General features: G+C 39.5%; 1 protein-coding gene across 20 annotated transcripts in view; it reads left to right on the top strand.

Moving 5' to 3' along the window:
* InR (Insulin-like receptor) overlaps positions 1-24,182 on the top strand; it is a 548,799-nt gene extending 524,617 nt beyond the window's left edge. For all 20 annotated transcript variants that reach the window (XM_067788935.1, XM_067788941.1, XM_067788967.1 and 17 more), the window contains 18 exons: positions 311-726; positions 1,008-1,146; positions 3,778-3,944; positions 4,006-4,285; positions 4,361-4,508; positions 7,634-7,842; positions 7,947-8,124; positions 10,109-10,316; positions 10,430-10,544; positions 10,620-10,815; positions 11,698-12,182; positions 12,258-12,565; positions 13,881-14,453; positions 14,535-14,706; positions 14,787-14,914; positions 15,068-15,335; positions 17,913-18,087; positions 21,495-24,182. In XM_067788935.1, the coding sequence (XP_067645036.1) occupies positions 311-726; positions 1,008-1,146; positions 3,778-3,944; positions 4,006-4,285; positions 4,361-4,508; positions 7,634-7,842; positions 7,947-8,124; positions 10,109-10,316; positions 10,430-10,544; positions 10,620-10,815; positions 11,698-12,182; positions 12,258-12,565; positions 13,881-14,453; positions 14,535-14,706; positions 14,787-14,914; positions 15,068-15,335; positions 17,913-18,087; positions 21,495-23,430 (6,101 nt within the window). In that variant the 3' untranslated portion in view covers positions 23,431-24,182. The remainder of the gene's footprint in view (positions 1-310; positions 727-1,007; positions 1,147-3,777; positions 3,945-4,005; positions 4,286-4,360; positions 4,509-7,633; positions 7,843-7,946; positions 8,125-10,108; positions 10,317-10,429; positions 10,545-10,619; positions 10,816-11,697; positions 12,183-12,257; positions 12,566-13,880; positions 14,454-14,534; positions 14,707-14,786; positions 14,915-15,067; positions 15,336-17,912; positions 18,088-21,494) is intronic.
* Positions 24,183-25,615: the final 1,433 nt, after the last annotated feature.

Below are 25,615 nucleotides of genomic sequence, written 5' to 3' on the forward strand. Positions count from 1 at the left end.
ACAAATAGGAGATCTGTGGGCAAAGTGACTCAGATTTCTAGGTAGATGCTCTCGATAGTCTGGCGGATGCAAGAAAGTCGATCTTTAGCTGAAATTTACTTAAATGCACCGCAATACTCTCATTTTTGGCGTGGATTTTTCTCAAATTTTTTTCAATGACTCTGGAGTCGAATGTCATCTCTTTTCAGTTTATAAGGAAACATTTTTTATATACTATATTGCGTAATTCAATTCAATGCTGCGTTTCTCTATTTTCAGAACACTCATATTATAATAAAATAATTATTTGCGTTCTTTTTCTCTTTTGCAGTTTGTCGCTCTCTGGATATGCGCAACTCACTAGACTCATTGAAAGAGTTACGCAACTGCACGGTCATAGAAGGATTCCTACTCATCTCACTCATGAATCATCATAGCATAGAAGAATTTTCCGAATCGTTTCCATTATTAACGGAAGTAACTGAATTTGTTATTGTCTATCGTGTACATCATTTACGCTCTTTGTCACAAATTTTTCCCAATTTGAGTGTTATTCGTGGTTCAACTCTGTTTGAGGGTTATGCACTCATCGTTTACTATAATCCGCATATGGAAGATTTGGGTCTGGGAAAACTAACGACTATAGCGCGGGGTGGTGTACGTCTTGAAAACAATGTTGTGCTCTGCTATGTAGACACAATCGCATGGAAGCGTATACTAAACAAAGACGCAGAGATGACCATAGATGTGAGTATAGTAACTGAATGTTGGGTTACCGAATAGTGTATAATGTCGAGTGTGCAAACTAAGGTAAGCAAGTCAAAGTATCAATTAGCCTTAGGCGGCTGTTTTCATCTTGCGTTTGATTCTATCACTCGTTGAAGCAGTCCAAGTGCTGTCAAATTTCATATCCGCCTGCCTGGCAAAGTATTTGACAGATAACATAACACACTTGCTGTTAAACACTATGGGTATCGCATCTTGTAAAGCCAACATTAATTTCTCTCTCTCTCTCTTCGATGTAATAGAACAACAGTAAACTAATTGAATGTCCAAAATGTCCGGGAGATGGAAAGAATATAAGAGAAGATGGCACAGAACATGACTTGGTATGCAGAGAATACGAAGGACAAAGAAGATGTTGGAACAACAAAATGTGTCAGAAGAGTAAGTTTAAAAGTTCTTTAACCTAAAGAGAAGTTAGTCAAGAAAATTTAAAAGGCTAAGGGCGATGTTACAGATAAGCTCATATCATCGCCACTCACTTCGTTGTTTAGACCTTTCCATGGAAAACGAAACGATTGAAGTGAATGGGACGAGTTTACTACATAACCAATCTTTTGAAATTTGAAAGTTCTAGTTTTAAGGTTAGGTAGCAAAAAGGTACACTTTTGCTGCAGATGGGTTAGGTTAGGTGGTAGCTGCCCTGATAAGGGCCAACATGAAGGTCCGTTGAGATACCACAAACAATAAAATAACGGTGACATAGATATGGCTACTTAGAAAATCGTTGGGTAGCAAAGCTCTGAATGATATCGATCTCAACTTTGGATAATTCCGCGGAAGATCCAAGTGAGTCGCGGCCGAAGTACCTTCGCCTAGTTCTGGCAAAAGCTGGGCTATCAAGCATAAAGTGATTTGGTGATTGCACCTCATCATCCTCCATACAGCTGAAGCAGGATGGAGTTTCCAGTATATCGAGACGTACCGCATGGATACCCATGGTACAGTGCCCTGTCAAAACCCCAATGTTCATTGATAGGTAAGCCTTAGTGAACCCAATTATTTCGGCAGACCTCCTGTCATCCACTTTCGGCCAGAAATATCTTGCTATCCTGCAAGAAGTGATGTCCGCCCAACGTTTGCTGAGCTGACTCGAGGCCCAGTTATGGAGTAGCAAACCACAGGTGGCCAGCGGAATCCCGAAATCCTTACAGCCATCTTCATCCGGTTCAGTTGTACCGATGCGGGCTAACAGCTTGACAGTTACCCAGGATATCACTATGGCCCGGGACCCAGATAATCTTAATTGTAAAATAGTTTGATGAAATCGCAAGCGAGGTCAGGCACTCCCAGACCACCCTCGATCGCACTGTAGTTGAGCTCAAGGCCTTGATAGCCACTTGGCTATCAGAGTAGATGTTAAATTCCCTAACCGTAGTAGCACTGGATAGCATTTCATCCACCGCATCCTTAATCGCAGCAACTTCCTCTTGGAAAATACTGCAGTGATCAGCCAACTTAAACTTGCGGCTTACATTCAGCTCTTGACAAAAGACCCCCTCCCCTAAAGCAGCAATTAAGGCAATAATCTCGCATAGCACAGCATCTAAATGCGTGTTAGAGTGTAAGCAGTCTCTGGAGAGAATCGGGACTGGGAGAAGCATACATCTATATTGGGTCCCAGGGCATATGGGTATAGATGGGAATGAAAAAGCGGACGAACTAGCTAAAAAGGGCGCATCCCTTAAAGCTAGCTCCGTAGACGTCCCAATTAGACTTGGCGAGATTAAGCGAAGGCGAGAGGTGCACATGATCGACCAAGCGGGAAAGGCGTGGGTTCAAGCGCGGGGCTGAAAAGTGTCGAAGATTATGTGTAGGTCTTACAACCTTAGACTAACAAAGTTGCTTATATCATTAAAAAGAGAGGACTGTAGATTCATGACGGGTATTCTGACTGGGCACTGCCTTCTGGCGTCACATGCCTTTAAATTAGGCTTGGTCAGTGATAGCAGATGTAGGAAGTGCGGGCTAAGACTCCAGCTATTAGGAGTGATTCAGCTGTCAGATCTAGAAGCAGCAAGTGGCTTAAGTCCTAGGAAGCTTCTAGTATTTGCCAATAGGACGGAGTTATTTTATAACATAGCTCCTGGTCGTTAAAACAAACTTCTGGTAACACTACGGACGCAATCAGTCTATGCGAGGTCCTCATGCACCGGCCAATTCAACCTAACCTAACCTAGCTGTGAATACCTGGATGGATGGGATCCACCGCATCCTTAAGCGCTGCAACTTTCCCTCGGAAGACACTGCAGTGACCGGGTAGCTTGAACTTGTAGCTTACTTCGTGCTCCACACAGAAAACTCAACCTGCAACCTTTCCTTCAACTTCTGCGTCTACGTTATCTAGTTAAATAGCTCACTACCACAGATGAGTCCCTCTTACCGGTCCTGTTCCGACTGACGTGAAGCTTGGATAAGGGCAGTTGTTGGCGTTTTTGTAGAAGTTAGTACGACTGCTGGAGTGCGCGAAGTCCGAAAGCTCATAATTCCAGGATTAGTATTGTAGCCGATAGCGAAGTCGTTGAGCTTTTAAGCCTAGCATCAATTGCGGAAACTCTCCATATAAACTTACACTTTTGTAACATGGAAATGGAGTTTTGTGGCCTAGTCTCCAAGCGTAATTAGTGTCTATGGTAATTATAAACATAAATATATTGGCGAAATTCATAGATTATTTAAAATTTACCCTACTCAAAGATCAAATCATTTCCGAGATAGTCAGCCGGACTATCTTGAAGGTGGTAGTTTCCGGAGTGTAGCGGATCTATATCCGGCAAAAACTATCACCATCAATAGAACCCTCTTAAACCTTTGGGAGCTTTTATCGCTTATACAGCAAGAACTACCCAGCATCGATTAGCGCCCGATTAAGCTTCGGCCCAAATATTTGTACCTTCGTTGGGCTATCTTATCAATTTCGGGTTTAAGCCTTCTGACAACTTTTAATATATCTTTTTCTTAACCATCCCCCATTTTATAAAGGTTATACGTTAATCCTGTAAATTTATTTCACAGTCTGCCCAGATCGTTGCAAGGGTAATTGTGTGGATGAAAATACATGTTGCAACGAAAACTGCATTGGTGGCTGTGCACCCAATAATTTGGATGCGTGCGTGAGCTGTCGTGATTATTCCATCTACAACAACACCTGCATCAAACAGTGTCCATCAACATACTTCAACGTAAATTTAGCTCGATTACATAACCAAAAATATCAAATTAAATATTATATTTCTTCTTTAGTACTTGGATCGTCGTTGTCTCACTGCTGAGGATTGTATCGGTATTGGCACAAAGTTCGAAAACAACAAACCTCAAGTTATTGTGCCCTTTGACGGCAAATGTTCGACTCGTTGCCCAAATGGTTATAATAAAATCGGTACAACATGTGAAGCTTGCGGTGATAATTGTGTGATAAAGTGTAATGGTGCATTAATCGATAGCGTGGAACGTGCTAAAGATTTTACCGGCTGTACTCATATAGAGAGAAATGGACTAACCATAAATATTAAGCGTGGCGGAAGTAAGTTTTGACTACTACCATTTGTGACTTGAAGTTATAATAACCGAAACATTTTCGTCATATCATTTATTTTAGAGCATTTAATGGAAGAGCTGGAATCTGGCTTGGCATCCATACAAGAGATCACCACATTTCTGAAAATTCAAGGCACTTATGGTCTGACTTCATTGTCGTTTTTTAAGCATTTAAAACGTATAGCTGGAACTGAGCTCGCTGAAAATAAGTAAGTTTCGAATGCTTTAAAATTAAATGAAACAAGTAAGAAAGTCCAAGTTTGGGTGAAACTGAACATTACATACCCAGCTGTGCACTTAAAAGGCTAAAGTAGAAGTGGCTTTCAGACGATTTTGCTCATTTTCAGAGCAAACAATTGTAGATATGAAAAAATGTTTATGCCAAATTACGTTCGTATTGTGAGATTTTTCTTCGACCCCTTGCATTAAAAGTATTTTGGAAAAAGTAACGAAAAAAGGGGCGGGTCACGCTCACTTTCAAACTTTGTTTAAGTTTTGAACTAAGCTCAACCATACCACTACTGATGTAGAATATCAGTAAAATGTAGTTAAATACCATAGAGTTATTGCAAACTTTGTTAAGGTTAGACCTTTAGGAAAAGTGGGCGTGGGCCTTAACCGATTTTATTTATCTTCACCAAGTCTATATAATTTCGCAAGGTCTCCGCCAAATTTCAATGTAATATCTTTAACGCCTTTTGATTTACGGCTTGTTAAACTTTCAAATTTTCTTCTTCTAAATGTAGGTGGGGCCAAGCCCATATTACAAATTTTTTTTTTATGTTTTGCCCCATAAAACAAATCCACAACCAAATTTCATTAGCTTGCCGGTATTCGTTTTTGAATTATCTCATTATTTCCATTTTTCTAAATATTCGATATCGAAAAAGTGGGCAATATATTCTGATGAGCCTGTATACCGAATTTGTTGAAGATAACTCAATATTTGCTGAAATTATCATGTTAATGCACGAACGGACGGGGTTTAGTAAAATTTTATTTCTATACTGATGATTTTGATAAGTCTAAGAAGTCTATATCTATCTCGATTCCTTTATACCTGTACAACCAACCGTTATCCAATCAAAGTTATAATACCCTATGTACAAGTACAGCTGAGTATGAAAATCATAACCTTTTCAGTGTTGCAACCCTTTTGAAATTTTTGTTTTGTTTTGTTTGAATTTGTTGGTATTTATATTTTTTAATAAGTTGAAGCTCTTATTGAAATTTCAAAATTGTCCAAATGGTAAGATGGGTACTTGCATCTACTCGGAAGTTCTATCGTTATCTTCATGTATAAGGCTACCGATCTATTGAAGGCTAATGCCGGCTGGACTAATAACCACAAGGGAGACCACTTCAAGGCATAATTATATGTGTCTACATGAGTTGTGCACCACGCTAGCAGTGCCGCGATATAAAAATGTTTGTGGTATGTGTGTACAAAGAGAAAATAATGAAAGAAAACTTGAGCTATGAGTTTACGCATGAGATGGTTAATGCTTGAAAGACAAGCGAAACATTATTTGCTGCTTGCTCTGCTGAATCTTAGTCGCTGCGCTCACACACATCGACGGCTCAGTGTTCGGCTTCCGGTTCGAAAGCGCCCTACTCACCTGGGAATATTTTTCTAAACCACCCTATTTTAAACTTTGCTTCAAAAATGCTCTACCTCAGAACGCCCTGTCTCTTAATTCTTTTTGTAAACCCATCAGCTGATGTTATTTCACTCATTAGACGACATGTAGGTGAAGGCAAAATAGACATCCGACTTCTTAACCCACTTCTTTTTTTTCATTTTCCACACTCTAAGCTTATACCACCCCCTATTCCTCGCGCTCGTCTTTTCCTCTCCCATCTCCTCCAACTCCTTCTCTTAAGCTCATCGTCGTCCCCACCATCTTCAAATGTCTCTCCCTTTCGAACCATAAGGTTTTCGCCCATTTTCCGAAAAATTGTTCTAGGTATATAACGATCATGAAGTTTATATGTATATAACAACCATGAACCTGAATCGAAAATTAGAAGCGGTTTATGGGACCGTATTGCCTCTTCCCGGTCTTGACCATTAAGAACCTCTATTTGTACATATCTATACATCTCAGTTGATAGGTGCCCAAAGAAATTGTTTGTATCAATTAGGGCTACAGTCAGAAACTGCTTTGGTACGTCAATTGTTCTCATCAGGTAATTGTCATCGAAGTCCTCTAACGGGAGTCCATGGAAAACAGCATTTTCAACAGGGTTGGACCATAGAGGCATAGGTTACAATTGAAAAGATGGTTGGTGTCATGTGGGGACACACCGCATTCAGGACCTACATACATTACGTTAAATGGGTTGATTCTGGACAATTAAGAGTTTAACCTGTTACAGTATCCAGAACGAAGTTGGACCAGGGTGACTCATGTCCCCCTTGGTAGTGTGCTGTATAATGTTGAGCTCTTTGGTCTCGCTATGTAGGTTATGTTTAGGGATCATAAGGAGACATCCTATGGCAGTTCTGAGTGCAGCATTTGGCAGGCCTGCAGCCTTTTCCCTTCTGTCCTCTCTGGTGGAAGCACATCAGCACTTTTTTCTCCCGCTTTCTAACTTGCATCTTTTGAGGTAGTTATTTCCTCACTATTGGGATCCCTCTGCCGTTCAGGTTTGAACGTGCATATCTGGTACTGGATTCTTTCTGCCTGTTAAAAGCATATTTCTCAAGTTCAGCTAACCGCGGCCTCTTCACTCAGCCTGAACCTTCCTCCTTTTCATATCGGTTGTAGGAGTAAACGTTGGCAAAGTTGTTGTCACCAATCTGCCTTCAACCTCCACTTCCTCGCTGGTACAAGAGGTCGCTCTACTGGTCAGTTTTTTGAACGACTTCCAGACGCAGTACTTAATGCTGTTCCTTCCCGACAAAGCAGTATCAGCGGTCTACTATGAAATAAACAGAAAGAGAATCATTTTTCACTACAGTACCCTTTGTTCATACTCACCAATGCGGCTCGGTACAGAAGATACTGCCGAAATGGCTCCTGGTTGCAAATCATCAAATAAAATTAGCTTTCTTGGTTACCAACCTCTCGGCCCTCTTATGTCGCATAAAAGTGTTGGTGCAAGGAACTTAGCTCTTGTAGCATTCTGAGGCGTTATGTAGTACAGCTAAACCTGCAGACCAACGACAAGGTGCCTACCCTTAGCGAACGATTCGTCCCGAAAATTTATTTCTGATTTTTCGTACGAATTAATTATCCACTTCGTTAAAAATGTCCCAACCTCTCATCCCTCATGAACTTCTAGTAATCCGAATTCAATCTTATTAAATTTAAACCTTTTTTATTTCTAGATTTGCCATCTACGCATTGGAAAATAATGACCTTGAAACAATTTGGGGTCAAAATCGTACAGTGATAATCGAACGGGGTCGCGTCTTTTTCCATTTCAATCCAAAATTGTGTTACAATGAGATTGAAAAGCTACTACCAATGATGCGAGAAAATGCTACATTTGACAAAAATGAGGTGGCCACCGATTCTAATGGACATAAGGGGTCATGTGAGTGCATGTATAACCATTACCACATCAAATTAAACTTGTTAACGGATGCCAAATTATTTCAAATGATACTTATTTACATTTCATTATACTTCGAATTCTAGGTAATACAGAGATGTTAAATGTTACCGTTTTGAGAATCGCAAGCTTCGTTGCCTTACTACAAATTGAGAATCCATTGGTTTTCAATGACAACCGCAGTTTCATTGGTTATCAATATTACTATATGGAGGATAAGTACAAGAATGCCACGAAAGTATCACAACGTGTTTGCGATGACAGGTAAGAAGGATATTCAAGTTTACTTTTGAGTGTTTCAAAAACAGGTGCAAACATATTTTAATAGAAGTCCAATATTTGGACAATGCTGGGCATATTATTCTTAAAAGTAAATTACCATGAAATTTAAGAAAAGGGGGTGTACTTCGAAAATATTGAGGGAAATGAGTATGAGGTAAAGAGACAAGGTAGCGCGGTAGGGGAGAAGAAGGTAAAGAAAATATAAGATTGGAAAAGGGAAAGGTAAAGCAGAGGAACATTCAAAAGAGAGGAAAACGTAAGTGGAAAGAAAGAACAGAGAAAACGGAACAGGAAGGAGAAGAGTGAAGGAAAGAGAAAGTTGGAAGGTAGATAGAAAGGGAGAGGAAGCCGGAGAGCAAGTATAGTAAGAAGAAAAACAGCAATGAGAAGGTAAATGACAAGTGGTTGTAGTGAATGGTGAGGGGTAAACGAATGAAATATTTTGAGGTTAAAAAACCGGTATTCGAGATTAGTGTGGGTTGCGGAAAACGATAGGGAGATTGGGAAACACTAAGAGCAAGAAGAAGATAAATGGTGTTTAAATGGATGAAGTGGATGAGGAATCAAAAGAGAGAGTGAGGTGAGTGAGGGAAAAATCCCCTCTTATGGAAAAGGAAAAAGGGAAAGAAAGCGAAAGGGAAGGTTAGATGAATGAAAAGGCCGAAAACAAGACGGAGACGGAGAGAGACAGGGCAAAAAAGCGGAAAAGAAATGATACAGAAAGATATGAGAAATCAGAAGAGAGAAATGTTATGTAATGCCGTAGATTACCTTGAAATTCATTTTATATTAGACTAAACCACCGGCGGCCACCGTGGTGTGATGGTTGCGTGCTCCGCCTACCACACCGAAGATCCTGGGTTCACGCCCCGGGCATAGCAACATCAAAATTTTAGAAATAAGGTTTTTCAATTAGATGATAATTTTTCTAAGTTCCCTACTTGGGCTTCGGTGGGTCTCTTTGAGCCACAAAACAGGTGGAAGGCAAGGGCGTTCAAATGGCAGGCGAGGCTATACATGCGTACACTGATTGTTCCAATGTAATGAAAGTTATAGGGCCTCTCTGCCATAACCCAGAAATAAACAGATCCTACAAGCTGCCAGATCATTGTGGTGTTTCTCAGGCGGAAGTAGTAGCTGTTACTAAAGCAATAGAAACACTGTCAAGCAACAATTAAGTCAATCATCTCTCATGGCACAGCATCGTAAAATGTGTTAGAGTGTAAGCAATTCCTGAAAAAAAATCCGGAAAGAGAGAAATATACATTTTTATTTGGTGAAATAGCTAAACAGGGCGCATTCCCCCGTACCGTAGACGTCCCAATCGGATTGAGCGAGATTAAAAGTAGGCGAGAGTTGAATTTGAACGACCAATCAGGAAAAATATGTAACCAAGCGCGGGGCTGCAATGTGTCAAAGATCATGTCCAGGTCTTACAAGCTTAGACTAACAAAGTTACTCTTATCATTGAAAAGAGGCGATTGTAGGCGCATGATGGGTATTCTGACTGAACACTGCCATCTGCCGTCACATGCTTTTAAATTAGGCCTTGTCACTAAAAAAAGATGTCGAAATTGCGGGTTTAAGGGGGAAAGGATCAATATGCTCGTACCGTGCGTTTGCCAGGCTAGATAATTAATTGAGGATCGCACTGCAACCATTGGTCTATTGTGCCCTCCGCTTGCCATGCTAAGACATCATCTATTAGGAATGGTACGGCTATCAGATTTAAAACCAGCAAGTAGCATAGGTCCTAGAAGCCAGTAGTATTTGTCAAGAGGACGGAGGTATTTAATAAAATAGGTCCTGGTTTTTCATAGGGGTTTCGCGTGTCGGTGTTTTTGGTGCCGAAAAAATGTCTCGATAATTTTTGAATTTTTTTCAAGATAAGTATTCATCCCGCGGGGAACATTCTCAACTGTTTTCCTTCTCAACACATATTCACTTTCCGCTTTATAATTTGTAGCTGGATTGTGAGTGATCCCACCAAAGAGACAAAATTTATCTTAAGCAACCTAAACCCATATACCCAATATGCATATTATGTCAAAACATGGACGATATCATCGGAAAAACGTAATGCGCAAAGTCCTATAATGCATCTGCGAACGAAATCAGCGCAGCCAAGATTCGTACAAAATATAAATTCTTATGCGATATCCAGTTCAGAAATCGTAAGTAATGTAAAGTAATTAGACATTTTTGTTCTAAATGACGATACAATTAGTTCTAGCACAATCAAACAGTTTATACAAAATTTTGCAACAAACATTGTTAATAATTTTAGGTCATAACCTGGATGCCACCCAGCAACCCGCAAGGTAATCTCATAACCTATCGCGTACATGCAATCATGGATAAGCGTAGTCAAGTAATGGAAACGCGTAACTACTGCAAAGATCGTAAGTTATAACTAAGCTGTTTCAAGCTGGACAATTTGTGCTGCAATTATAAGCTCGTTTTGTTTCTTCAAACAGCCGCACAAATTGATAAGGATGGCGACAAAAAAGATGCAACCAACGATAGGCCAGGAGGTGCAACAGAAAAAGCGAATGCTACAAATTGCAAATGTGATGGTGACAGACTAAACTCAGGATCAGTTGATACGAGTGAAGCGACTATTGTTGCTGGCATTGATTTTGAAAATACGCTGCAAAATTTTATTTATGTGAAGTGAGTAAAATAAAGTTAAAAAAAAATTTAAGAAGAAGAAAACAGATTCGGTATTTAAGTATGTGCTTGCTGGCCTGATCGTTAATAATAATAATAGTTTGACAAGATTCACTTTAATTGATATTAAGGCCGTACTTCGTTTCCAAATTGTGTGCTGTTTTATTATATTTTCTAAAAATTTACGAACCTACACGTTCTATGCCCACTCCGAATGGGAATTTGTTAACGCTGACGAATTTTTTGCTGAGAAGCTTGCGAAACCGCTGTCGTGAGGCAAGCCTATTTTAGTACGAATTTCTAAAGGCAACCACCTCTTTTTTATCTAACCCATTGCACCTTACGTCTATAACGCATATTGGAATCCCAATAAAGATGTAAGCTTTTTCCTGTTCCAATTATGTGAAGTGCTTATTTGCACTCTAACCACTTCAAGATGCTGGCCTAGGCTAAAACTGCCGCCTAGAAGGCACAACCGTGATCTCGATGGCGTAATTTGCGCTACTGCCGACGAAAAATTCAAAGTTCCCGTTATAATTGCCCGTTATATAAGCTTCACAATCGCTGTAAACACCCAATAAGAGAAGGCCGGTAAGCGATGTAGAGTCTTACCATCAATCGAGCTTTGGCGACAACTTCCGATGACCACCTATCGCAGTTCAGAGCTATCTACGCGGTGGCACAAAGTGTAGTGATGTGCAACTCGATTGGCTGACGCCTTTCATCATTCAAGATTGTAGAAAGTCCAATTTAAAATTCCGGCATCGTCTATCCAACATTTTTTCATAATTTATTGTTCCTAGTGCAGGTGCCTTCTCCTATAAATAAAATTTCTACTGAAGCATTAGTTAATTCCTTATTTCACTTAATTTTGAAAATATATAGACGGGACGATGCGAAGACACCTGGAAATGACAGTGGAAGGGATAGTGCATTACTCGCCGACATGGATGCCAAACGGCGGCGACGACGACGCCACAGTGAGGGTGAGCCTGAGGATAGCTTTCTGAGGCGGCATATGCGTGACACAGATGATAATTTCGAAAACAATATATTAAAAAATACCGCTGTAATTGATAGTACCAGTGAGGCTAATAGCATAACCAACACGGCAAGACCAAATGAGAACAGTACACTTCCACCCACAGACGAGTCGAGTAATAATGACACAGTCATGGATCCGACTGGACAATACTATGAGAGTTTTGTACAAAATGTCTCAATTACTAACACCAGATATGTATTTCAAAAGCTCAAACATTTCACATTTTATATGATTGGAGTGGAGGCATGTCGTGAGCCAGAAACGGGTGCTACTGGAAAAGAATGTAGTGATATGCGCATGCGTTTTGTGAGAACAAAGAAAATGGGTGAGTACACAAATATTGGTGATAGTATAAAAAATAAATTTATAATTAAATGATTTTTTCTGTTTTGCTGAGCAGAGGGTGTGGACATGGTGCAAAACTTGCGTGTCGATTTAATACCCACAAATACGACACGTAGTAATGTGCGTGTACGTTGGGTTCCGCCAGATAATCCAAATGGTGATGTGGTTTCTTATACAATTTCCTATAAAAAATCCGAACAAGATGCAGTTGAGGAGAAGCGTTGCATTACTGAAGATTTTTATCGTAATCTGACTAACGGTTATATAATGCAGTTGCCCACGGGAAATTATAGCGTTAGAGTACGCGCAAATTCTTTAGCTGGTGATGGTGTTTATTCTGAAGTTGTTTACATCGACATTCCCGTAAGTATTTTTTATTTAACTAAATATAATCCCGTTTCCTAGCACTTAAAAACAAGATCTATAAAGGAAAGATCTCCTAAATTTTTTACGATTTGCGCATCTGTATACGTCACATAGTGAAAGAAAAAACGAGACAGTGTTCAAAATTTTTCGATGTTGCTTTGCCCGAGATTTGAACCCAGAGCCTCCGATAAGGTAGGCGGAGCACGCTACCACCACATCATGACGCCGCTGGGAACTAGGGATGTTACAAAAGTGATTTTAGAACGAGTCGGAAATTTTTGAAACCTTTTTTTCGGAGTCTGAACCGAAATCGTTATTCAATGCAAAGTGCGAGGCGCGATATGCAATGTGCCAACGAACGAAATCTTTTTTTTAGGCTCTGGTGTTACATCTCTGGATATAGCGTACTTGTCCTACTTATTGTTAGTGGCTTCTATATCTATCACAAAAAAATCTGGTTGCATACATATTTCCTATGCTAGGCTTTGTAAAAACTGTAGGATCCTTTTCTCTACAAGCACAGAAGGGCAACACACGCAGATATTCTAAATCTCATTTGTCACGAACGGTTCTAAAATAACGGAGCGCAAGCGAATCTTTGTAACAGTCCATATCTGTGCGTTTCCCTAGGTTTTCGGTATTAAGAAGGTTTGTAAAGCCTTAAGAAATACAAATGGTACCAGTTACAGAGTAGTAATTTTTCCGATAGCCAGGCGTATTTCAAGCTCTCAAGTCTCCGATAGTCATTTTAAATATGTTTAAGAAGTGAGCCACGAATCTGATGATTAGGTAATAGTATCATACAAGGGAACGAAATGGCTGATGAGTTAGCACGGCTCTTGACGAATGAAGTCCTTACACCCCTGTAACTCATCAGGATCGCATTTCTCATGCTACCAATGATAGCAGTTTTGTGCAGTGTATAGAATCAAATGGCCATTATAGAAAGGGGACACGATCTTTAGCCATTTTTGGGACTAATAGAATATAGATATAAATTTTGCTTGCATTTCTAGGAGCTTTAACCACCACAGCCGATATTTTCAGCGAAGATAATGAAATCGATGATGCTTCGACGTTAGGATAAATTTTCATGCAAAAATCTTTTTACAAAACCGCCTAAAATATACTAGATGATGCTAGTACATAATCCAGTAGCAGCAAAGAACTGCCCAAACCTTTGCAACCGTTTGACAAAGACCCTTTCAACTTATAAACTTTTGCTATGAGTCCGATTCCAAATGATTTGTACCGAAATCGGAATCAGAATCTTGAATAAATTAATTTTCCTTCTTCTTTTACTCTCCTCTAGCCCGAGAAATGGTCTGCCGCTTTAATCGCCACCGTATGTGCTTCTGTCATCTCGGCATTATTGCTATTGGCTGCAGCTTATTGGTACTTGCGTCGTAAATATGCTCCGCCAAGCGAAATCAAAATTATACCCACCGTCAATCCATACTATATTAGTATGCAATATGTACCGGATAGTTGGGAAGTAGAACGTGAACGCGTCATACAATTAAGTCCACTGGGTCAAGGTTCATTTGGCATGGTATACGAAGGTATACTTAAGAGTTTATTAAGCAGCGACGAAGATACTCCATGTGCCATTAAGACCGTCAATGAAAATGCAACCGATCGTGAACGCATAAATTTCTTGAGTGAGGCCAGTGTTATGAAACAATTCGATACGCATCATGTTGTACAATTGTTGGGCGTTTGCTCAATTGGTCAGCCAGCGTTGGTAGTAATGGAGTTGATGAAATTTGGTGATTTGAAATCATATCTACGTGCCCATCGACCTGATAGCGTACTAAATGATGATACACCATTTCGATATCGTGAAGCTGGTGTGCAACCGCCACCTCTGAGTCGTGTATTTCGGGTAAGTTTCTTTATGGTTTCTTTTGACTTAGTTATTTTTAATTTTGAAATTATAATTAAAAAAAACTGTTTCGCCGGCTAGATGGCCATTGAAATTGGTGATGGCATGGCATATTTATCGGCAAAGAAATTTGTGCATCGCGATTTAGCGGCACGTAACTGTATGGTCGGTGCAGATTTGACAGTAAAAATTGGCGATTTTGGCATGACACGCGATGTTTACGAGACCGATTACTATCGTAAGGGAGATAAAGGTATGTGTTGTGTGAAAATTGAGATAATTGTATGAAAATTGAACTCAAATATTCATTTATTCAATCTTATATACAAATAGGTTTACTGCCTGTACGCTGGATGCCACCGGAAAGTTTACGTGATGGCATCTATTCAACTGCCAGTGATGTGTTCAGTTATGGTGTGGTGCTTTGGGAGATTGTAACACTCGCATCACAGCCATATCCCGTAAGTTTTGTATGAGAGAAATAAAGTTGTCTCTTTCTAACAGATACATTTATATTATATTAAATGGAGACAGACTGATGAAAATACTCTCTAATTTACTAGACTCAGTAACATGTTTGACGTGTTTCCTTATTCATTCTATACAATATACAGGGCTACTCTAATGATCAAGTGTTACGCTTCGTTATTGAAGGCGGTGTTATGGAACGTCCAGACAATTGTCCTGATAAGATATATGAAATTATGCAACAATGTTGGGAACATCGGCCTACAAAACGTCCATCATTTTCTAAAATATTACGTACTTTATTGGATCATGTTCAGACGAATAGTTCAGATGATGAATATATTGCACATTTTCATGAAGTATCCTTCTACTTCTCAGAAGATGGTACACGTGAACGGGAGAAAGAGCGAGCGGGTAAATTGTCTTGTTTTTAATAATCTCTAGCCAATAATATCCATAGCGAATCTACATATACTGGTTAAATGTATTGAATATGAAAAGTTAAACAATAATCGATTAGAAGCCATATTAACCGTCCAGAACCGATAAAAGTCAACATAAAGCGAAGAAAACGCTTTGGAAGAGAGAACTCTGCGTTTGCCTTCGCAGTTTTTGTTGTTGTTGTTGTTGTTGTTGTTGTTGTTGTTGTTGTTGTTGTTGTTGTTGTTGTTGTTGTTGTTGTTGTTGGTGTTGTTGTTGTTGTTGTTGGTGTTGGTGTTGTTGTTGTAGTAGCGATTAGGACACTCCCCGAAGGCTTTGGAGAGTGTTATCGAGTTGATGGTCCTTTGCCGGATGCAGATCCGGTACGTTTCGGTACCAAGCTCGACCATCTCGGGAACGATTTGTTATGACCACATGCGACCTTCTAGGCAATACCGCCCTCCCGCCCCCTAGATCCATGAGGAGTTCGGGGTCGTCAGAGCCTCGGCTGTTAATGGAACAGGATTCGCCACGGATAGGTGTGGTTGACAATTGGGTTTGGAGAAGCTATGTATTGCGCTGGCAACCTGAAAGGGCTGCGCTACACAAACCCCTTGAATCCGGTATTTTAGTCGCCTCTTACGACAGGCATACCTACCGCGGGTATATTCTAGTAGGAGTAGTTGTTGAAAAACGTGTTTCTTGGAGTTCCATACCGTCATTTCTTTTGGTTTCAACACTACTAACTAAAAAATAATCGATAAAAAGTCCTATCTTAATATTTATAAACTTCGTGTCACGTTTTTTTTTCCGCTACTTAACCGATTTCAATCAAATTACCACACCGTGTGCAGTTTGATCCAACTTGAAATATGTCTAGGATAGCGTCCCTATGAAGTTTTTTTTCAGGGAGGTGAACCAGGGAACGATCTATACGAACAAATTCTATTCACAGTTTTATCAAATTTGGTTTATAGGTAGCTCTTTGCCTAGATTAGTATTTACCATACTTTTCTTCCGGTAAGAAGTCCAGGGACCGATCTTTTCGAACAAGATCTGTTATTGGTTCGATTAACTTGAAATTTGGCATATAGGTAGCCCCTTGCCTAGATTAGTGTTTATGATATCCTTTTTCTGTAAATGGAGCAGGGGCCGACTTAGAGTGGGACTTGGGCTAGGACTGGCACTGAGACTGGGACTGGGACTGGGAAAAAGGAATGGAGAAGAACAAGAACTAGAGAGAAGAGAAAAGAGGGAAAAGATAGAGATAGATTTGGACGAAGATAGAGAGATATGGATTGGTGGAGCAGAAAATAAGTGAGGGAAAAGACGGGGAAGGAGAGACGCAGAAAAAGAGAAAGGCAGAGAGAAGAGTGAATAAAAAGGTAAGGAAAAGGGGCAGAGAGGGGAAGGGAAAGTGAGAGGAAAAACTGCTTAAAAGTTATGCAGATAGACCAAAGCTAGGACAGAGCAACGATTGCCGGGTCTGCTAGTTAATTTATAAAACTTTAGCAAAACGTCACAATCCCAGCAAACACAGTTTCTAACGTTAGAGAAACATTGTAGTTTTACATTAGAATTCTAATGTAGTTCTCTAATGCATTTCGAATCGAAAACTAGGTTAGAGAACTCGATTAGAATTCGACTGTGAAACGATTCGAATAACACTAGAAATGCGATGTTATGATTATTGTCACAGTTATCGATTATTTGCACGACACGATCAGTCACAGTGTTATACAAAAAAAATAAAACTAGTGAAAAGTTGTGTGGAAATATTATAAGCTGAGAAATAAGTTTTTTTATTTATAATAATAAATACTAGTAAGTGAAAATTAATCCAAGAAAGTTAAAAAGGGAAAGCGAGCCGATTATTGAAGGGCTATTTGAATGGCATGAAGAAAACTCTTCCTCATCTGTAACTCAAACCAATGCCGAGCTCAATCCTGAGGAAATAAGTGGAAGCGAAAATTCCAACACAATAACTAGTACTGAAAACTGTGAAACATACGATAGGATTTTGAATTATTTTTATTTTATTATAATTTATAAGCTTATAACCAAATAAAAGTATCTGATATAATGAAACAATGAAAATTTCGCTGATTTTAAATAACTGAACTTAATTGCGCATCACTTAAAAATTCTCATTAGAAACCCATTAGCAATTGACGTTAGAATTCGATTAGAATTCTAACCCTTTTCTCGATATCGAGAACGAAGTCCCCTTTTTGTCGAGTATGTTATAATTCGCGACAGTTTCGCAAATCGTCCTCTAACCTTCTACCTTAGAGAAATACATTAGAATTCGATTCGTCTTCTAATCGTTTTCTAACCTAAATGTTTGTTGGGATGCTTTCAAAATGTGTAATAGTAGACTTCTATCGATACTATCAAAAAAAAAAAGATCGATTCAAATCAAGATAACTACATATGTCTACAAAAAATTAGAACCGATAAAAATTGAAAAAAAAAATTGATTTTATCGATATCCAGAAAAACGAATTTTATATGCACTGCATGTAATTGAAAAAATTTTAATCAAAACTAAATTTTGCTTGCACTTTCTAGGAGCTTTAACCACCACAGCCGATATTTTCAGCGAAGATAATGAAATCGATGATGCTTCGACGCCTCTACGTACTGACGAGTACAAAGAATATAAATCGAAATTGGCTAACGCTTCCTTGGGAGAACATGGTGATGAAATGGGCAATGAGGATGAACGTCGACACTCTCCATTTAGGTGAGAGCAAATCAAGCAACATTCAGTTGTTTAGGTAATTTTTAGGCTATTACCAGAATTGATTTCTAAATTGTGTTAAAAAAGCGAAAACTCTAAGAAATTACTTCTTCGTTTTAAATCGATATATATATATTATATTGGTTTTAAAATTGTAAGAAATGTCTGCCTTAACTTGCATTACTTTTAATTTAATTCGCACGTTTTTAAAAAATTCGAAATTATTCAATTTATAGCCAAAAAATTACAACTTTTTTTCTTACAGTATAGAAAACGACCAAACTTCGATTTTTTCCTTTGCTGATGTTATGTTCGACTAAAATAACTCGTTTCATTTTTGGAAAATATTTTTTCGGACTTTGAAATCGAAGTTTTTCGTTCTCTAAAACTTAAAACGTTGATATGTATATTACACCCAAACAATAATTACACTTCTACATATTTGTTACTCATAAATAGTTTTCTCGCATCAGGAGTAACTACGAGTAAGTACTCGAGTACTTTACTCAAGTACCGTGTACTTTTCGTAGTTGATAACCTCAAGTACTTTCTTAGATATCGAGTAAGTTTGCACAGTAGCAATCACACAGATGTGTAACTTTTGCTCTAATTGGAGCTCGATTATTTTCTCAATTACACAACTTTAGGTAATGTCGCGTTCCCGTATAAATAAAAAACACGAGTTTACGCATCATAATAATTAAATACTGCGTTCCCGGGCTATATAGAATTATGTGTTTTGTATAATTTGTGCGGAGCTTTTTTAATGAATACAATACGAGACAATATTATTTTTGTATCGATTATTTTTATCGAAATTTATAAATAAGTGCAGGATCGAGTACAATATTGTCTCGGAACAAACCTACTTATAATTCCACTTCGACGGCTCAGTAACAAACCGGCACTTCTTAGGTCCCAAATAAATGCATTTGTCCCCATTCCGTCATGTGAGGCGGTATTTAATTGTTCGGTGAAAGCCCCAACTCCCATGTCTGCGCATAAACCGCCTCTATAGAACGCGACTACTCCTCAGGTTAGGTTTGGTGGAACTGGCCGGTCCATGAGGCCCACACACATACTGAATGAATCCGTAGGGATTACCAGAAGTTTGTTTAACGACCAAACTGAAATACCTTATCAAAACCAGGATCTATGTAATAAAATAACTGTTACGTAACTGCCTGGCACGAGAAGTGGCGGAGTGGCATGGTAGTAGCCCGGCTAAGGCTAGTCGAACACAAATAAGCTTGATCGTGGCTGAAAGTGAACAGAAGGGGTGGAAAGGCTCCCACCTGACACGGACAGTTATTCCTCCCGCTTTTATCCTATCACCTTTTCTTATCGTATACTCTATCTAGGCACGAAACCTTTTTGCTATGTCACTGTGGGAAGGAGGCGTAGCAAGAACCCCGCCCCCAAGCCGACGAGCCTCAGCCGGGCTACAACCATGCCGAGCCGCCACTCCTCCTCTGCCAACGCAGGCAGTTACATAACATAACTCCATCGTCTTGGCAAATACTAGAAGCTTCCTAGGGCCTATGCCACTTGCTTCTAGATCTGACAGCTGTATCACTCCTAATGGCTGGAGCCTTAGCCAGGCAAGCGCAGGGCACGAGCACAAAACGCGCTCGAGCGACTACTCTTTACTTTTGCTTTGAGTCTGCCAAAGTCGCTCTCTGTTGCAAATCCTTTCATAAATTTTACGTTTAAGCCCCGTTAAGACAGAAAGTAGTCAGATTTCATGTTTACACCAAGAAGCCTTGAGGACCGCCCTCTAATCAATTTGCCCTAAACGACAGGAACGTACTACTATGGGTATTATTGTGTGTATTTGTATTGTTTGTATTTAAAAGCATTGGTAGTTGGATCCTGTACAGACTTCCCAAGCTTGACGAAATATCGGACTATCTTTCGGCTTCTTTAAACTTTTACAACAACTTTAATACTGGTTATCCTAAAGATGGTAATAGCGTTATTTCAACCTACACAGACGTCGGTTACATTTGCGTGTTGGATATATTCGCAACTAGAACAAACCGTAGGTCGGTGCCGATCAACTTTTTGTATCAAAGGAAACACATCTCAGGGTTTCACAAACTCCAGAGATTAAGATACTGCAAAGTACAGAATACCGCGAGACATGCATGGGGCTATGTAGTGCAACCTTTTCCATTTCACCTACCCCTGGCGAATCCTGTTTATTTAGCAGGCGGTGTTCTTACTTACTTACTTAATTGGCGCTTAACCGTTTAAACGGCTATGTCCGTCCAACAAAGCGCGCCAGTCGCTCCTTCTCTCTGCCAACCGGTGCCAATTGGTCACACCAAAGGAGTTTAAATCGTTTTCCACCTGGTCCTTCCAACGGCGTGGGGGCCGCCTTCTACCTCTGATTCCATAGGCGGGTTCCGGTAGAAACACTTTCTTGGCCGGAGCGTCATCTTTCATTCGCATAACATGGCCTAGCCAGCGCAGCCGCTACCTACGTTTTAATTCGCTGGACTATGCAGGCGGTATTCTGATGACCGCTAATCCTCACGGAAAGAGCGAGTTGGATGCCCTAGAAGGTTCAACGTGGTCAGATCAAATCGTTTCCACGATGGTCGGGCCAGTACCTTAGGGCTACGTACCGGATCAATAACCGGCAGAGCTCTAGGGGTCCTAGTCCGGTAGTGTTATTAAGAGTGTGCATGACGGCCGCACAAATAAATACGGGTTTCAGCCACAGCACGCCACCAGACTTTGAGGATATCGAGAGGCCACATGTTATTAAGCAGGTCTCAGATACATTACGTGCTGCGAGAATTTCTCCGTTTACTCGGGAAGAGATATAGTGTGCCGGCCTAACTAACGGAATAACTTCGCCCTTCCGCAGGCGTTTGGTAAGTTCGAGAGTAGTTCTGTCAGGACAGGATATAATTTTTTTATTGAATCTTGTTTATGCGGCGGGTTTCTTCAAACTACGTCCGTAAAAATTTCATTACTTTGATCTTAAAATATGTTATACTGGTTTGAGAGTGAAACAATGAAGGAAAGGGAGTAGGATGGGGAAACAGAGGCAGAAGAACAGAGAGAAGAATAAGACTTGGGGAAAGGAAACAGAAGTGGGAGTAAAATCGGAGAAGATGTGAAAGAAAGAGAGAAGAGGGAGGAAGGGAAAGCAGTTCAAATTATCTAGGTTAAGAAAATTTCGGTCAGGACCATGTCTGTTGGATCTGGTAGTGTTTTCATAACAATATATATAAACAGGGAACTCTTCCATATTGTCTTTAATACCTGTACATACATATTTCCATAACCTCACTTTAGCTTTAAGACCATCCCAAGAATATGCTTGTCCACATTCACTATATTCGAAGATTCACGTTGTAAATTAAACAATTTCCTTTGATTTAATCCTGGAACCATAGCCATAGTCCAGCTTCAGCTAAAATTGTCAGCAGCACGCCAGACGGACATTCGAAGAAAAGTTACAATATTTCACAAAAATCGCATACTAATCCAACCCTGCTAAGTTCTTTGCCATCAACATCAACCGGTGTCATAAGCGGTGGTTCTCATTCGCTATCGCACTTCTTGCATCAACCCGGTTCACATTTATTGCAATCACGCCAAAAGAAATTCCCCTATGATGAAGGTTCAGCGGCCAATTATATACTACCCGATCCTGATCCTAGCTCTGTTACCTCAGCCAGTAATAAGATAACAACCGATGATCGTGGCTATGAAATGTACGATCCAAGTCCCAACTATCGTGAACAAGTGCCATATGATGTTTCACGAGATGATGATGACATCGGCAGCATAGAGCTGAGTGGTTCACATCGTTCGCGTATTGGTAGTGGGGGACAAAAGTTATTACCGCGTAGTAAACCACGAAGCCGTATGCCTACCATAAGACAAATGTCAAGTTCCGCGCCAGATGATGAAATTATCGAAGCACCAATTGCATCTTCACTACATCCATCTACAGCTTCGGCCGCATCATCGAATGCTTCATCACTACAACCGCCGACAGGGCGGTATTCAACCTTACGTGCTGTCGCTGATAAAATGCAAGCTATGCCTAAGCGGCTGAAAAATATGAATCGGCGAATATTTAGTCACAAACGTTCGGGTAGTAATACGAGTCACAAGAGCACCAGCTCTAATCCCATAACAAGTAGTAGTAGTAATTCTAATTTAAATACTGGTGCCGCCACAGGAGCTGTGAGTAATCAAAATTTGGGCACCATCGAGAGTGGTGGCAGTGGCAGCGCTGCTAGTTATGTGCCAGCGCCACGTTTCTTTTCACCAGCGACTGATGTGAAGGATACAATTTCGGGTACTAAACCACATTATCATTTACTGGATGAATCGGCGAATACGTCGCACCTATCAACTGCAGATGAGACGGGGCCACATATGCAAGGCGCACTACCCACTGCTGGTAAGATGAGTTACAAACGTTTAGACGAAACTTTAAATGTTACAACATCACCTGATAAATTAGCGAGACAAACCGGCTTAAGCTCATTGCCAACAGATTGTTTACTCGCACGACCTACAAGCGATTATACGAGCATGGGACCGTTAGCTGCCACCAATGTTGCTGACTCAACCCTACACATCACAAATAATCCGCATTATCCTATGGTTAATCAACAAACAACATTATCAAGCGCTGTGCAACAAGCACAACACACGCCAGTACGAAGTCCGCTTGCTCAGGCACCAATGAATATTGATCCTGCCTACACAATGATGGGTCCCGCTTCTGCGAATGAAAGTAAAAATGAAAAATATAGTAGTAGACCGAGAGCACATAAAGATACTGATGATGACGATGATTATGACAACGACGATTCGGATGCTGATGATGATGATGATGATGATGACGATGATGAGGAAACGGAGCATATCAAAATGAAATTGCTGGGTGCACATCGTCGTAATAGTGAAAAGGCGCAACAAGGGCAAACACGTGGAAGCCGTAGTCGTAGCCGAAGTCATAACACCGCAGCTGAACCTCAAAAGTCTGGAACATCATCTTCCATAAAATCAAGCTTACGACCTGGTTCTAGGGTCAACTCGCCAGCAAAAACACCCTCAAGTAGTGTACAATCGAGTCCCTATGAAAGTGCTACTGGTTATGCCAGCATTGTGCCAATGTCAGTGGTAACGGCGTCTACCTCACCCACATCAGCCACTCCACATCAGCATACGCCAATAACAGCAGCACAAGCGCGCCCATCTTCAGCGTTTTCGCTTAAGGAGAGTTGGTTGCGACAACAACAGCAAACACCACAGTCAACACAACCACAACAACCACCACCACCTAACGGTTTTTTGGGACGTGATACATAGTATCAGGCTGCAAAAAAAGTTGAGCGCAGCTGTAGAAAGAAAAATAAAAAAAGAAAGCAGCTGCTTCCCATACATAACTAGTAGTTATTATATGTAACGAGTAACGAGTACAAATATTTAGGCAATTTAACGGTATATGTACATATGTATGCAACGAGTGCTGCGCTCAAAAGCACATGAAATTTGAAATAACTGTAAATTCTCACAGCAACTCAACACACCAATAAAAGTTAGAAATGCATTTGTTATTGTGTATCTAAAAAAAAATTAGATAGTTAATGCTATATGCGTTTTTTCTACATTTGTTTTTTTTTCTTTTTTTTTTGCTAAAGATAACCATTTATTTGTTTGTTTATATTTTTTTAGAATAATTCCAATAAGAAAAAAAGAAATTTAAATAAGTAATAAATTACTAAAATGTACAACTCTATATGTATGTATGTATGTATATATAGTGACTATAGTTTAAGTAAAATTTAGTCTTACTATGGTAAAACAACAACAGCAACACAAAATCATTTAAACGAAAATCATTTGAGACGATCATGAAATCGATTTATGTTTGAGAAATTTAAAAAATTAACAACAAAAAAATGTACACATTAATAGTAATATTAAGAAAAAAGTTGTGACTTCTTTATATGATTTACACATAATTTTGATGCAAAAAAACAAATGTAAGAAATAAAAGCATGCAAATTATTTTGACGAAATTAAAACAAAATGAAAATGTTAAATTTTTAAAAGCTAAACATTTTTTTCCTTGGAGGGTTTTACTTTTTGCGGATTTTTCCTTTAGCCTCAGGTAAGTTAATTATGATTTTTTACGCTACACGTTGATTTTTTACAGTCAAAGAGCCCGTGATTACTAGACCTTTGTCATTTTACCGGAGATTTATTGAGTATAGCTACCTTTTTTCAGATGAAGACACAATTTTATTCAAGCTACTATCATTAACTCGAATATTCAGTATTGCAAAAATGGTCTTTATTAAGGCTACTTTGGGAGTAGTACAATTATACTTCACTAATAGCGTCTTTAAATCAAACTGATTATTATTCCTCAGCTTGCGCTGCTTTTATACTCTCTGTTGCCTCGTTCGCATATTATCTTAAGGTCTAGACGTTTCACAAAAATGTGTTCTAGAACAGTTGTATCTCATGCTTGGTTATTTAGCTATATACATGTATATCTGTAGTTTATGCTTTTCTTCTAGCAATATGCGTGCATGTGTGAGTAACAACTTCTGCTCTTAGCTACCGGCTACATATATGTATGTAAAATATGCCCCTATTACGGTATAGAACTCAACTTAGTTGGGTTGTAATTAAAACAACTCAACTTTAAGACAACTCAACTCTTGTTTGGTATTTCGAATTACAACGTATTTCAGTTGAAGTTGAATTGGTGTTGCCAACCTAAGAAAGTGATGATTTGACAGATAAATGAACAGCTGATCACTTTGTGGCGGAAATTCAAGCATTTGCAAAAGTGTTTTTCTTATTACAAGATATTATATGATATGACATCTATTTGATAATGGCGAAAATGTTGGTGATTGGCATGTCGCGAATACGGAAAACATTCGCGTGATCATTCCAATCCCTTGGAACTACCTAGCACCAAGTAAGAAAATATTTAAGTGACAAATGATGAGCTTCAAATGAAGTTATTTTGCATATTTGAAAGGAAGCATTTTGCTCATTACTAAACAAAATTAAGGACCATTTCCGCAAACGCTTTCGAGGGAAGGCTGTACCCCTATTTTAAAATTATGCGCCACACTCAGATTCCTTGCTGATGGCAGCTACCAAAAATGCTGTGGAAATGATTTTGGTGTTGATCTGGTTTTAAATATTATTGAGGAGCATATTTGTGCGAAGTGGATTAAAGCTGCAGACATTGGTGCTTTATCGGTAACCTTATAACAGCTGATTCGACCAACCTTATGGGAATCAATGCAATCGATTATTGGTGCCGCTAAGGTCGTAACCGTATCGTAGCCAACCAATTGGTTTTTGGTTTACCGTCGTAACGGTAAACAGCTGATTACGTTAGGGATACGACTACAGCGATACGACATACGGCACCAATGACTCCCGCTTAAAACGCAAACAGCAAAAATTTTATTTTACTCTAAAACAGGATTCCCAGGAGTAGTGATTAGTATCAATGGGACTCACG

This window comes from Eurosta solidaginis, chromosome 1, assembly GCF_040869045.1.
Source record: "Eurosta solidaginis isolate ZX-2024a chromosome 1, ASM4086904v1, whole genome shotgun sequence".
Taxonomy (NCBI): Eukaryota; Metazoa; Arthropoda; class Insecta; order Diptera; family Tephritidae; genus Eurosta; species Eurosta solidaginis.